General features: G+C 53.5%; 1 protein-coding gene across 1 annotated transcript; it reads right to left on the bottom strand.

The window, feature by feature from the left end:
* Positions 1–1417: 1417 nt before the first annotated feature.
* Positions 1418–14392, bottom strand: ANAPC2 (anaphase promoting complex subunit 2). The gene is given in 14 exon segments (XM_075170477.1): positions 1418–3163; positions 3916–4151; positions 4458–4587; positions 6286–6489; positions 7069–7144; positions 7860–8001; positions 8152–8333; positions 8417–8534; positions 9037–9156; positions 9304–9478; positions 11766–11898; positions 12413–13035; positions 13910–14038; positions 14040–14392. Coding segments are annotated over 14 exon segments (2805 nt in total). The 5' UTR covers positions 14364–14392; the 3' UTR covers positions 1418–2950.
* Positions 14393–15141: the final 749 nt, after the last annotated feature.

Consider the following 15141-nt stretch of genomic DNA (forward strand, 5'->3'; position numbering starts at 1 on the left):
GTTTTTCCTATTGTCACACTTTGAAACGACCACACTACAACTCCGCCAGTGGCTCTGGCTCAGCCGCGCCGGGACCTCCCGCGGGCAGAGAAGCGGCTCCAGGTCCCCTGGGCGACGGCCGCGCTCACCTCCCGGCTGAGGACCGACACACTCGTCACACCCCACAGGCCCATCCCACGGGGGGAGCGTTGGGGCGGCTGGGAAAGATGAGGGCAGGAAAAATGCTCGTCCCGTGCCCTTCCCTTCCCCGACCTCGGGGCTCCGCCACGGCTGCGGGCACGGCGGGGAGGGCAGGATGCGCCCCTGGTGGGGGTTGCTGCCGGGGATGGGGTACGGCTGGGGCACAGCACCCTGCCTCGGGGGGTGAGGAAGCGCCACGGGAGGAGTATATCCACCTGCACCCATAAATAAATAAACTGTTTTGCATCTATAAGCAAAGCTGAACCAGCCGGGGCCCCGACTCGCAGTCGCGTTCCTTGCCCCAGCAGCTGGCCCTGGCTCCTTCGGTGGCCGGCGACAGCCCCAGCTGCCAGCAGCCCCGCTGCAGAGCTGCAAAGCTGGCGGTTTCTTTGATCTCCGAAGATCAAAAAGAGATGTTTCCCCGCCCTGTCGCAGCCGCAGCGCGCCCAGACGTTCAATGGTCAGCCACGAAGCGCAGAGCGGGACGTGCCGTGGCACACCCCGGGCAGCTCCCGCTCCCCCAGCCGGCAGACTCCCCCCCTGCCGCCCCGCAGCTGCCCACCTTTCCAGATGCTTCCATGGGCTCAAATAGTTTTCTTTCCTGAAAAAATAAAACAAAACAAGAGAAGCTGTGAAACGCAGCCCTGGGGCTCTGCACCTGCAGCACGTATAGGAAAGAGGTCTCCTCTAGGGATGTCCACACAAGCCCTTGCTCCCTCTCGCCCTCCCAGAGCATGGGGGTTTTGGATGGAGCCCAGGCACTTGTGAGCTGCTTTGATTTATTCAGTGGTGGGTGAGCGTCTAAGCAAGAGCTGAGCAAGGGCCCAAGGAGCTGAGCAGCCTTTGAGGGAACGTGGAGAAGTCCCCAGGAGGTGTTTGCTGCAAGGGAGTTCCCCGTATCCGAAACCGGGGAGGGAAAACCCACCAGGACCTGCTGGAGGAGCACGGGGCGGGCAGCAGAGACCTCTGCCTGGGGCTAAACCAGCTGCGCTTCGACAAGATTTTGTGTCTCGTGTTCTCGACACGTGGGGCCCAGGTGTGGTTCCCAGGGATGTCCCCAGCCACATCCCACGCTGGGCACAGTGATGACGAGGCCAGTGCTGTGTCCTCGCCACCCCACCCAACTTCAGATGACAAAGATCCTGCTGGGTGTCCTACCAGGGTCTGGTGGGGCCCCTCGGGCATTTAGGCATGGATTTCCCTCCCCGCCTACTGTGATTTGGGATTAGCTGCTGTTCATCTTTCTTGGCTTTACCAGGAGTAATATCCTACACCTTCACAGACTGGGGGTTATTTAGTTATTTACAGAGCCCCTACAGCACAAGGAACATTTTAAGCTTCACAACAGAACGTGCCAACCAGCTCCTAGTGCCACAAGACCAGGAACCGGGAGTGAAATGCCACGGGGAAACAAGAACACGTGCTCTCACCCACAGAGGAAAAGCCGTGAAAGGGAAGGTAAGTGCCGTACCCCACCGCCGGCGGCTGCACAAAGGATGCCCACAGTGTGGGGCTCCCAGGCACTAACAAACAAGGTTCAATGTTAAGTACAGGTTGTTTTCTGTGTTCTCTCGTGCACCTGGATGCACAGCAGCGCAGCCAGGGTTACAGGCTGCTCCGGTGCTTCAAGTGTGGCCCTTTGGTACCTCAGTTCCAGCTGGCACAGTGCCCACAGGCTGGGACAGAAGATTCAGCAGAGGGGAAAGACTCCTTGGGCTGTGGAAACTCATTCTTTGCTTCACAGAAAGCAAATTTTTAGTAAAAGCCAGATTTCCCCAGCATATTCCTCCTGATGAGCAAAACCCATCCGGAAAGCAGGACTGAGGAACCCCGAATGCTATTAGGTGGAGACTGAACACCATCCTGAAACCCATTGCCTGGTCTTGTGCCCAGGTTGGGGGCACTATGTTTAACCAACGGAGCTCCGGGATTATCCCATCCAACTGCCTCATTGATCTCAGGGGTGCCAATAACTCTGAAGCACACCAAGACGATGCACCCTCGACAGCACCACCATGGCGTTGGAATTCGTGCCATAATAAAGCAACCCTACCAGTGCCTGGGTAATCCACTTACTTATCCTCCAGGACTAAACGGCTTGCCCTGAAGAACTGCTACGTCTCATCCATCTAAAGCATTCTTCATCCCACAATAAAATTATTCCACACAATTTAAGAGTCCCAAACAAGGGTAAGCAGACCCTGGAGTCTTCCTCCCACATAAGCCGAAGGAGACAGCATGAACAGTTGCTTTTGTGTAGGGTCTCGCTCATCACAGCCGGCTGCAAGACGCTGCGTTAGCCACACAAAGAGTCCCAGACAGCAACTGGAGCCAACAGCCCCCCTCCCAAGCCCTCCTGGGGCTACAGATGGAGACCCAGCGAAAGGGAGACGGTGCCCAGCAGACTGGGGAGTTTCCTGCCCACCCTTTCAGCATGGGAAGGCCGATGCCAAGAGCGCTCTGCCAAGAGGAAAGAAAAGAGTTGGTGCCATCTGAAAAAGGAGACTGCTGGTTTTTATTAACCAGTGGAGTGGGCCCAGACACTCACGTATGGAAGGAAAAGCAATGTGGGGAGCAGGCCCAGTCCCAGAAGTTGTGGGGTGCAGAGCCCAGGCTGCTGCTGAGCTGTCTCCACGTGGAAAAGGACACCCTTTTGGAGAAGAGGGCAAACCCCCAGAGCAGAGAAACTACCCAGCAGGATGCAGAGAGCTGGGTGGCATCAGGAGCTGAGCACAGGCATGGAAAAGTGACGCAGAGGGACGCTCGCCGTCTAGTTGCAGTTCTTGGGCAGGCGATAGACACCTCCGGAGTAGATGAGTTGCTGCTCCCGGACCTTCTTCTGGAGAAAACCCTGAAGCTCTTGTATATCGATCTCTGTAACCACTGGGCCTGTCATCACAAACATCTTCAGCATGCTGTGAATCCTCTCCAAGGACAGGCTCTCGAGGTTGGTCAGCATAGCCTGGATGTACGTCCAGAACAGCTGCAGAGGGGGACACACAAGCAACATTAAACCACACTGACATCTACACCATGAAGAAAAGGGGTGCTTTAGCATCTCATATCCCAAAAGCAGAGCAGGGCTGTAGCTGGCAATAAGTTCTGCTCTCAGCCATAAGCATGTGGTCTTTAAATAGGAAATATCCAAGAACAGCATCAGGTGTTGGGATACACAGCTAGAAAGCAGGATTTCACGCGCAGTACACGCATGACCCTCAGTGGATAAACACCAGTATGACAACTGCGTGTTGCACAGTGGCACAACACACACACAACATGACACACAGGTAGGAAAAGCACTGGAAGTGTCCAGGAACCACAACACAGAGAAGGCAAAGGTCCAGCTGTTAGTGCTGGGTAAGCCTTTTTGGCAGTCTAAGTACCCAAAAGCGCTACTTGGGTGAATCCAAATAAGTTATGACTATTTTCAAATATGAAATCATGTCTCACAACTTTTTCTTTTTTTAAACTGAAAAAAACACATTTAGAGATGTCCAAATGGTTGCCTGGCTCAGCAGCCGGGCACTTCTCTGGAGGGAAGGCTGCGATCCAGCACCTGCACCAGTGAGCATTAATCAAGAAATACCCACTTCAGAAAACTCTCATGCTGTGAAAATGCAAATCCAAAGCGCAAACTGAATCCATCATCTTAATCAGATTCCCCAAAGCCAAAAGCACGGCATGTTTGCATCGTCCTGCCAGCTTCACAAGCAACCGAGACACATGGACAGGTACCTGCAGCTCTTCCTCTTTCTGGTCAGCCTGCGACGCCATGGCAGAGTCCCCCTCCTCGTCGCTGTCTATCAGAACGACCTTCTCCACCTGATCCTTCTGCTCCTCCTCAATCACGGTGAAGGTGCCTTGGGGCTCTTCACGCAGGACACCCTGCTGCAGCCACAACGTCATCTTACGCTTCAGCGATGTCACGGGCACCTTGAGCACTTCGCTTAGCTCTGTCAGTGTCCACGTACCTGCAGAGACCACGGATACCAGAGAACAGCGCAGGACACCTGCCCACCTCCACTGCCAGGAGCAAGCAGCTGTGCGCAGCGACTGCCTGAAAGCAGACTGGGTGCTGAGCTGCGGCCCTGCTGGGTGCTGTCTCCAAGGAGAGATGGAGACCTGGCTGAGCCCTGTGGTAGATCCAAGCCCATGAACCAGGTCTTGGTCCTGCTGCCAGAGCTCTCGGAGCCTACAGCCACCCAAGCAACGTGGCCTTCCCACCCATCCATGAAAAGCACACATGGTGGTAACGCTGAGTCTGCCATGGCACTCACTCTTGGTCTGGAAGTGCAGGATGATGGCGGCATGCACAGGAGAGACGGACAGGGAGAGGGTGCGATCTGCCAGCTCCACATCCAAGCTCACCAGGCCCAGGTGGTACTTCCAGTTCAGGGTCCTCATGGCCTGGAAAAGGGAGAAGCAGATCTTCTAACTCACAGCAGATCTTCTAACAGGAAGCACTAAGTGCTGCGTTATTCCACAAACTGCTCTATCACCAGGGCCAGCTGCTCTCCATACACCTCTGCCAGATACGAAAGCTGCTCCCCTCCTCGTGAGTCGCCCAGCACTGCCACCACCCAACCGTTCCCTACCCTCTCATGGGAAACATCCTCCTCGGCACAAGTTGTTGTCCAGCCCTTGCCCAAGACCAATGCCCCTCTCCTGCCTGAAAGCCAGTCTCTCAGCTCTCTGGTAGGGGAAGCACAGGTTGAGGAAACACTGGAAGACCAACTGGGCCACTCAGGACAAACTCCTACCAGAAAATAAATACTCCTCTGGGGAGAATCAATAACTTCTGACACTGATGTGAAAAGAGGACTGCTTGCTTTGAAGGCTGAGGATGCTCGAGGAGGCTGCTTCCTCCTTGCATCTCCTCCTGCATCCTCTCCTAACTAATTTTTTGCAGGCACAGAAATCAGCTGGTGTCCACATCTGGCACGTAGCTACAGCAAGAGAAGAGACAGGATCTAGAGCTATGAGCTTCCCAGCCTCATGGCACGTATCACCTGGTGTATAGCAAGTTCAAGAAAGGATATAAAAAACCAAGCCTGAAGTGGAGTCAGAGCACAAGTGGACAGGCAAAGAGAACAGCCCCATGAGACACCAAATTGTGTTCAGGTTGGCTGCAAAGAACCATCTGCGTGTGCACACAGAGACTACACTGGCATGACAGCTAGATCTGAACCATCCACGCTCCAGATGTGTGCTCTGCACTCCACCAGATAAGAAGCTGCAAGATGAGAAAGCCAAGACCACAGCCCTGGAAGTGACCTAGATCTCTCCTTGACTTCCAGACAGATACTCCTGCTTCCAACCCGTTCCGTATGTGCAGAGCAAGATGCACCTCAGCCTTCTCTATTTGACTAACTGCCATGATCAAGTGCCCGGAGAACAGAAGAATACTGCACGGTCACTCATATTTGCTCTGTATGCCCTCTTCCGCCTTTCCATGCTGTTTATAAAGGCATGGATTCAGTCTTTGTCTGAGTCACAGCCAAACTGACCAAAAATGCGTGCACCTGAACTGTCTAACATGGAGTTCAGGGACCCTCCAGAAATGAATGAAACAACCCAGGAGAGACCACAGACAGAAGAGGAAGCAACATTCACCTAGCTCCAGACCAACAGTGAATCTTAAAATGAGACCATGTTAAAAGGGCTTCTTTCAAGAGGACAAACAGGGGAGGAGAGTGCCAGAGTACTGACGAAGAGAGGCCCAACAGGGACAGGATGTCACTCTTACCACTATAGAACCTAGGTGAACAACCTTAGACCAGACTTAAGAAGCCTAAGAACTTCCACCTCAGTATCCATTTAACTAATAAACACTGGCATATTTTAGAAAACTCTCTTCCCTAACTGCAATCACTACGACGACCCAGGCACCCCATAAAGAGGTAAACCCTTCTTTTGGCAATAGCTAAGCTAGCGCAGCTTCTAGGCCCGATTCAAAGCTGAAGGACTTTGGGATTCCACCGTAACAGCATGGGTGTACTAGCAGCTAAAATGTAAGGGATGTTAAAGGGGACTTAGCAAAAACCATGCCATATAACAAAGCCTGAACAGCATACACCTTTTTAAGGAGGGTTAAGGTTGCCTCACCTTTAATTTCTCATACTTCTTGGAATAGGCTTCCATGGCTTCCTTGACCTGCTCTGGAAGCTCTAGCTTCTCCTCTTTCAGCGGTGGCCAGAACTCACTTGACAGGATAACGGCAACAAGGCTGAAGGGTGGCCTCTCCTCCTCTGGGAGTTTCTCTTCCTCATCACGAATGTTGGCATTAATGCGCCGCGAGTCAGCCATATCCTGGAAAAAGCAGAGGAAGCTAAGGCAGCTCCTTCTCTTCCAAGTCAGCGCTAACGCTTAGGAAAGGAGAAGCTTAAACAAGGTGACTAGTGTTGTCCCCAAATGATGATGGGGACATTGGAAAGGACATGATCATGTGTGTCTACTAGAAAGTCTGCTATATACTGAGAAACATTTGGGGAGGTTGAGGAAGGGCTTACAACTCAACACTAGCCTACACTGGAGTGCCTCCAGACCTGTGTCCTTCCCACAGTGCTCCAAACGAGTTGAACTCCAGAGTCCCAACCCTAGAGGAGCTGGAAGAGCCCAGCTCTTCAGCGCCAGAATACTGTACTGCAAGAAGGGCAGGAGATATAACAGCACCAGAGCAACCATCCCCCAGAATCAATAACCCAACCCACAGGGCTTAAAAACCAGACGTGATTTTGAATGCACTTCTGCCTGTCACAAATCAGCCCCCTCACTGAGATTTTGGGAACCCCACTTTCCTAAAAGACCCTTTTGGCTCACTCCTCAAGTGCCCCCTTTCCCCAATGAGCTCAAACGCCCAGGACTTGAATTAAAGAAAAAAAAAGTTACTTTTAACATGACTTCACAATAGTGCATCTGAGCTTCACCAAACCGCAGCTTCAGCAGCTCCACGTTGCGGATTTCCCTGGTAAGAGAAACAACAGATCAGACACAGGTCCCTCAGACAGACGGGCCTGGCTTGGCCTCCACCCCTTGCAACACAGCCAAAAAAGGTAGTCCCTGGCACAAGGGTGCTCTTCCTAGGATGCCTTGCAAGGCACGTTATCTGAGCAGGGTGCCTCCTAGCACCTAAGCGAGGAGCAGTCACTTCCTCCGTAGGCCAGCAGCTTTTTGAAGACCTTCCCATCCCTTTCATTCGGACAAGCACGGCACCTAGCCATTCCCCTCGACAACACAGTGCAACCTCAGCGTTTGGCGAGCCACTTGCCTGACACTGCCCATCCCAGGCACCAGCTGCATTTCGCAGAAAGGAAAACACTGCAACTGTTGAATCAAGAGACATAGTCGGGTTGCCACTGAGGTTTCCTGATGCTTCATCCCTTTTTCTTCCTTTGACACTTTCTGCTGACCCTAAGCAGCCTGTGCAGAACATGTGGGATGAAGCTAAGAGGGTGTCAGTGCCTCCGATTTCCTACATGCTGCCCTATTAGCGCAAGCCAAGGACAGGGCTGAGCAGGAAGCAGCCTGAGAAGAGGTGAGCACGTGAAATTCTAGATGCAAACCCAAAGCTGCAGAGGAAATGGCTCCAGAAACAGCCGTTCATAGGACTGAGTCTGAAGCACACCTTTGTCAGGTGATTCTACCATGGAAAGCCCTGGGGTTGGGCACTTGGAACTCACCTCTCAGCACTGTAGTTGAACTGATGTAGCAGCCGGTCAGCCAGAAGCGTGCGGTATTCGTTGATAAACAGGTCCTTGCTGCCATAGATGCTCACCAGCAGGCTGATGATGTCCGAGGACCGACGCTTGGAACTTGATTTTCCTAGTGAAATCCAGCAGACGACAGTGCGAGATTAACAGAGACCTGCACCAGCCCAGCTCAGCTCTAGAGGACCAGCAAACGAGCTGCTTAAGACTACGGCCCCCCAGGGAAAACAGCAGGCTACCAGGACTTCTGCTCTTGGCATCTAACCTGGATCTGCATCAACCGGGTCAGGAACCCAGTCCCCTGGTTCTGAGATGTCATCGTCACTCTCCTGGCCGTTCTCCAGGGTCACCGGGTCAGCTTTCGAGAGCTCGTTTGCAAGATCACCGGAGCCCTCAGCATCCCCTGTGAGACCGGCCACAATCTGCCGCACCGTGTCTTCCCGAGTCCTGCCAACAGGCAACAGAAACAGAGCAAGTGAAGGGAAGGGGAGGGAAAGGGGATGCGTAAGGCTGCCCCGCAAGCCTCTTACCTCAGATACTTCCTGATGGGCTCGCAGGCGACCTCCAGGATAACCATGGAGGGGTCAAGCTCCCGCAAGGCCTTGATGGCCGAGATATAGAGAGTGATGATGTCAGATGTGTTGACTCCTACAAGAGAGGGGCAGAGGGAGTCAGAGTCCCAGAGCACACACTAATGGCTTGGATGCAAGGAGCTTGGATGCTCCAAGCCCTCTGTTCGATCTATGGAGTCGGGGGCGAAGGGCTTGCTGCCCTACTGCCCCACCCAAAGGGAGAAACTGGATCCATATGTCCGAGACACCAGTTCCAACCGCAAACACAGGCTCAGAGACTACCATAAACCAGGTGAGCCCAGATTTTGCATTAAGAGCTCAGACCACACACAGCAGAGAAGCCTTTACCCACCTGGACCAAAGCTAAACTTCTAGCTCAGCTCCTCACCATACTGCAAAAAAGAGGCAAGAAGGGGCTGGGATATCATCAGGTACTGCCCGTGCACACTCCGACACAGAGAGCACGCGACGGCCTGGTTGCCTCTCACTCATCAAACACGAAATCAAATGATGGCTCCCAGTAGATCACGCCCAGGCTCCTTACAGTGTTATCACATACACAGGGATGTAAAACTCACCAGGATGCAGAAGCCGCATTTCCAGAGCACTTTTCAGGGAGCTAAGCAGCTGCTGCCTCTGATTAGTCCTTTCCAGGCAGAACTTGAGGTCCTCCACAGCAGGCTTCGACTCCGGAAAATCTACAAACCAAGCAGTGATTAGAAACAGCGCCATGCTCCGTGGGAAGGCAAGAGGAGAAAGCGTGGCACATCAGGAGATGAAGACAGATCTATCGTTCATCCAATCCAAGTCCAAGAGTGAATGAACACTGAATGGGTCACACCTACCTCGAATAATGCTGAAGAGCTCTTCAATGCGCATGCTGGCATAGATGCGGTAGAAGAACCTTTGGACGTGGCACCGCCAGCGCTTCAAGGTGCTGCTAGCTTCTGGAGAGGAGCGTGCCAAGGGACCATCTTGCAGAAAAACCCTGCTGAGCCAGCCAATGACTTTCTCAATCCACTGCACAAGGAGAGGGAGAGTACAGAGATGGTGAACACCACAGCTGGATGCACAACCACATCCCACACTTACCCCATCACCAGGCAGCTACCACGGCAAGCAGAAATGAGCAGCTAGCCAAGGACAGCATTACCTCCAGCTGCTCTCCAAATGCACCCTGGCCTGGGTTATAGCCAGGGAAAGCCTAGCTGAAAGAATATGAACTTTAACTAAAGATACAGGATATAGACTATGCAGATGTGTATGAGAAGATAAGGACTGACTGAGGACTGTGCGTAGGCGCTGGGCTCCAAAAAGGATAGGGTATATTCAAAAACTTGCAGACTATTCTATTCTTGCAGAATTCCATTCCATTCTATACTGCAGAACTATTCTCTTTATGAGAATATGAGCAAATTGCCCATCACATCATCCTTGGCCCAAAATTTCTACGAATCCTGAAATCAATGAAGAGCAAGCAAGCCATCCCAAGGACTCACAGACATACTCTTACAAACCAAACTCAGGCACTTGAAACCAAGACCTCAAATACCAGCCTAGTCACAGAATAATAAAATAAAAACCTGAACAGAGATCATCAGAATGTTAATTTTTTTATATTTGAGATTTAGTTTTCTACAGAAAAATGTGTAATTGGCAAATTTCAAATGTACTCAACTACAATATCCAGATATTCAAAAGAAATGCTTTTTTAAATTTTATTTTTCCTTTAAGGTGGCAAACGTGTAGCACTTCCTGCGATAGTATTTGAGTATTAATAGCTAGCAAATATTAATCTTTTTTGGTAACTGGATTTGGACAGCCTGAAACAAAAATGCTAAGCCTAGATCCTGTTTGATTATGTTAATTTTTAATTTTCTACTCGACTGAAGAAGCACTGAAGGAATGCACAAGTTCTGCTAATTACAAGGCAGAACAAACCTGAGAACTACCGAACACTTGGGCATCAATCTGGGCAGAACTATGGAAAAGCTGATAAAGAATTCTCCTAAAGAACAAAAGGAAAGGACTAAAACTGATGCAAAGCAACTCAATTTTAAGGAATACAATTATTATCAAACCAACCCATTTTTCCCCATGGGTTTATCTTCTCTGAGTGCTCCTGCTATAGCGACTGACACTCCAGACTGCTGCCCATGTGTCTGAAAAGGGGGTTTGCTGTCAGCACTTGTACTTTTAGCAAGCTGTTTCTCAGGCTTCTATTTTACCTTTAGCTTGCCAGGCTTGTGGTTTTTTTCTTTTTTTTGAATTACCTTCCCAATTTGGACACTGTTTCTCCTTTTTTATTTTTTTAAAATCGTCTCTTCCTAATTCTGACATGCTCCAATATTCTGCGGCCAAACACGCTGGCCTTTCTGAAGAGGTGGGAGCAAAGGGACCTTCTGCAACGTCCGACAAGTGGAATGCAGTTGCATTTTCTCCGGTGCCCTTAAAATGTCCTTAAACAATCTCCAGGTCATCCAAAAGCATTTCACATTAAATAAAGTCCAATAAAGAAAGTGTTGCACAGCAACTAAAGGGAAGTAAATATAAAATGACTGCCAATGTTTGCAGACGACAAAAACGGCTGGCATGACAAACAGCAAGGAAACTAGGGCAACCATAGAGAGCAGCCTGGCTTGCATGGCAACCTGACTTCACACATTGTTCTTCAACACAGGCAAAGGCCACGCATCGAGGAACAAAGCGTGCAGGGCACGCCTGCAGAGCCAGGACTATCCTGGAGAAGAATTTTATTTTAAGGTCACACTGGGTAAACAGGCCAACACAAACTCGGTTTAAGGTAGCAGGAAAACAAGTGGGTAGGTGCAAGGAAGGATTTTAATTCTGTATGTGGCCCACTGGCGAGATCAATACCAGAGTATCACCTCCCATCTTCGCTTCCTATTTTAAAGGGATGCCGAAAAATTGGAAAGAAGAAAGAAAACAGCCACACAAATTCAAGTTATGAGCCCAGAGGGAGGGTTCTCTGCAGGCTAGGTGGCACTACATGTTCTTGTAGTTTGTAAAACAGAACTACAGAAATTCCCTCCTTACTACGGACATCACCAGGTGAAATACTATATATCGCTCTGACCATTACGCTCAGGTCAGAGCAAACCTTCCCCTCTAGCATTAAATCAAAATGGGGAGTTTTAACCTCTTTGGGCAGGGAGGGTGGGTGTCACAGCCCAGCACCAGGTGTTTTCAGGTGGAATCCACTTTTAGCCGGAGCTGCTAAAGCAGTAAGAGGAGCAGCTGCGCATCCCCAAAGGACGGGCCCTGGCTGCCCGCACGCCTTCCTTACCTCCTGGAACTCATTCAGGAAGGAGCGCTCGTATTCCCCCCTGCATCGTTGCTCCATCCTCTCCTCTATCATCCGGTGCAAGATGGTCGTGACAGCATCGGCACTCACTCTCTCCAGCAAATTCAGCCGGCGGCTACAGACACAGAGCACGACCCGTTTCAGAGCATATGGAAGCAAAGGTACAAGCAAATAAAGAAAACCTAACTACCTGAGGGCACATTCCTCCCTGTATGGTCCACAGATGCAGGTGTAGCTCTTAGTTTAAATGCTCTGATAGCCGCATAGATGCACTAAATATATATCACATGACACTACTTCTATCCCATCTTCCTTAGAAACGTTATTTTCTAGCCATCAAAAGCTATTTCATTTAGAAGAGTTTGCTTCTTTGTAGACAGAAGGCCTTAGAGCAAGAGGAAGATATTCTCATATCCAGGGAGAGGAACTTTCTGTCTAAAGATCTGCTTTAGATCACCAGTCGGCAACCAGCTGCAAAAACCCTGTGTCAGGTTCTCTAGCCAGTACCATGACACAGCCTGACCTCACGTGTAACTCCTCCCATTTTCAGATATCAAGAAAACTTGCTGCTCCCCATCCGGACCATCTGCTTGTCCTGAGTGACAGCCACCACCCCGTAACCTACGTACAGAATGTCATTCAGCTGCTGAAACTGCTCCATGGCCTTGGGGCACCAGCACTGCTCTCTCTTGCTGCTGCAGCCTGCGCACAGCGGGCTCTCTCCTCCGCCCTCCTCCGTATCACTCTCCTGCTCGGTCTCACTCATGCTGCTCTCGCACTCGTTCGTTCCGTCTTCTCCCTTCTTCCACTGCCGCATGTATATCCTGAAAGTGCGGCTGTAGAACTGCTGGATCATTTCCTGGAAGGACTTGGTAGTGGAGAAGAAAAGGATAGCTTTGAACATGGTGTAGACCTTTTCTTGCAGCATCTGAGCGCCCGTCCCCAGGAGCAGGCCTGCCTTGGTCCACCTCTCCAGAAGTTCCAGGCTGTTCAGGTAGGGGTCCAGGCGGCACTTGAGAAGACAAAACGCGTCCAGAAGGAGCGAGGAGCATTGGGGCTCCTCAGCTGTGTTTTCATACTGGCCGATGCAGTTCCAGAACTCAGGAGCTATATTTGCCTGAAGGTCCGTCTGCAGCACCTCGATGAACCACTCCTCCACGATCGAGTGCAAGTCGTAACACCGCAGCACGTCCAGGGCTGCCCGCAGGTCGGCATCCTTCAGCGGCCCCACAGCATCGGACCTCGGTGCTGCCTGAAAAGCGGAGGGGACACCAAGTTAAGCACGCATAAAGACATAGGACACATGTGGCAGAAGAGACCGCTCATCTCAAAGAGCAGGGACCAAATGCACACGGACTCTGCTGTCAAACAGCACCAAGCAGATACCGTTCCTCCATGGAGACCTGCTGGGGTCTCAGCCCGCTGCTGGAAGCCAAGTGCCCACTCCCAGGGCTAACACCGTCCATTGCTGTCCCTCTTGGTGGCTGCTGCAGGACACATGCGCTGGCAGGAGTGCCAGGAGCCACCCTCGGGTCCCCAAAAAGCCAGGTTCTGGGGCAAAACCTTCCTTGGCTGACATTAGCTCCCTCGGGGAGCGAGCAGGGAGCCGAGCCGCCGCACGGACGGGGGAAGCAGCGCCTCTTTTTGTCATGTACGCTTTCCTGGCTGGTGGGATGGGGGAAGAGGGGGACGGCCAGACCCCCACGGCCTCTCCCTGACAGCCCCCCGAGCAAATACAAGCCGCCGCACCGCCACATCCCCCCTTCCCCTCTTTCCAAGCCGGCAGCTCCAGCCCTCTCCCCCCCCCAGCCCCAGCAGCTCCCACCTGCCCCGCGGCAGCGCCGACAACCGGACCCACGAGTGGAGGGGACGGGCCAGGCCGGGGGACGAGGCTGGGGCCACCTCGGCGACCCCGGAGCGGGGGGTCGCGGCCCGCCCCGGGCCCACGGAGGCGGCGAGCCCCGACAGAGCCCAGAGACCCGAGGGCGGCAGCGTTGAGGTGAGCGGGGAGCGGCGCGTCCCTCCCCCGGGCCTCAGGCCCCTGGCCAGCCGGCCGGCCGGCCTCCCTCCCGCCCGCCCCTTGTCCCCGCAGTCCCCCGCCTCCCGGCCCAGCAGTCCCCGCTCACCAGCCCCAGGGCGGCGGGCGGCACCAGGGCGGTGCTGAGCGTGTGCCAGGCGGCCGACAGCCCCGCGCCCGCCGGCGGCTCCATGAGGGCCGCGCCGCAGGAAGAGGCGGAGCGCGGCGGGACGTTGGGCAGGGCCGGGCCGGGGCGATGAGCGGGCCGGGGGCCGCGCTGCGGGGGTACAACGCGGAGCTACGGGAGGGTGAGCGGGGCCGGGGCCGGCGGCGGGGCCGGGCCGGGGCCGGGTCGGACGGGGCCGGGTCTGACGGGGCCGTGCACGCGCAGGGCTGGCGGAGCTGCGCGCCCGGCGGGAGGAGCTGAGCGGGCGGATCCGGGAGGAGGAGGCGGAGCGGAGCCGGCTGCAGGGCCGGATCTGGGCGCTGACCGAGCGGCTGGCGCGCACCAGCGAGAGCCTGGCGCGGCACCTGGCCGCCCGCGGCGAGCTCGACAGGACCATCGCCGAGACCGAGGCGGCCTACGGCAAGGTACCCCCCGCCCGGGGCTCCCGCCCGGCCCCGGGGCGACGCGTCCTGCCGCTGCCCGGGGCCGGGCGGGACGGAGCTCCCGGCACACGCGGTCCCGCTGAAGGGGAGGTTGGGGTTGGGGTTTGTCTGGGTGCTGTGCCGTCTGAGCTGGGGCGGGCGCAGCCCGGTGGTGCCGAAGGGCACGGGCATCCCCCGCCTTCGGCTGCCCCAGGGAGCGCAGGTGCTGCCCAGCCAGGAGCCCGCACGGCTCCCAGGGGCCGGGTGGGCAGCGAGTCCCGCAGAGCCCGTCACAAGCGGAGAAAAGCGGGGGTTAAGTTAAAGCATATTGTCGAAATACATCAACATGGTCCTTGGAATGGACCCCTAAAGAACGACCATCTCGCAAACCATCATTTGAAGGGGGGGGAAGGAGGAATCCAGAGACAAGAAATTGGCCCAGAAGACCATGAATTCATGCAGGTAACAACGAACTGTGACGACAAAGCAGTTGGCTTACTAGGCACTCTTTTTGCTCAACTTTTCATGTAATTTCTTTCATCTTTAATGGAATAACATCATTTTTAAAAGTTGAAAATTTGGACCAATAAAGGGGTGGGAAGGAGGTGAACAGCACAAGGGCCGTTACTGTTATTTCAGTTACGCGGATGGCTCAATCCCTTCAGCTGTCCCATATTTTTAAACTCTGCCAGGCAGGGACTGCTTTGTCCTGCGCATAGGATAACAGCTGAATTCACTTTTGAATTACACACT

The sequence above is a fragment of the Calonectris borealis genome, chromosome 21, assembly GCF_964195595.1.
Source record: "Calonectris borealis chromosome 21, bCalBor7.hap1.2, whole genome shotgun sequence".
NCBI classification, from domain to species: Eukaryota; Metazoa; Chordata; class Aves; order Procellariiformes; family Procellariidae; genus Calonectris; species Calonectris borealis.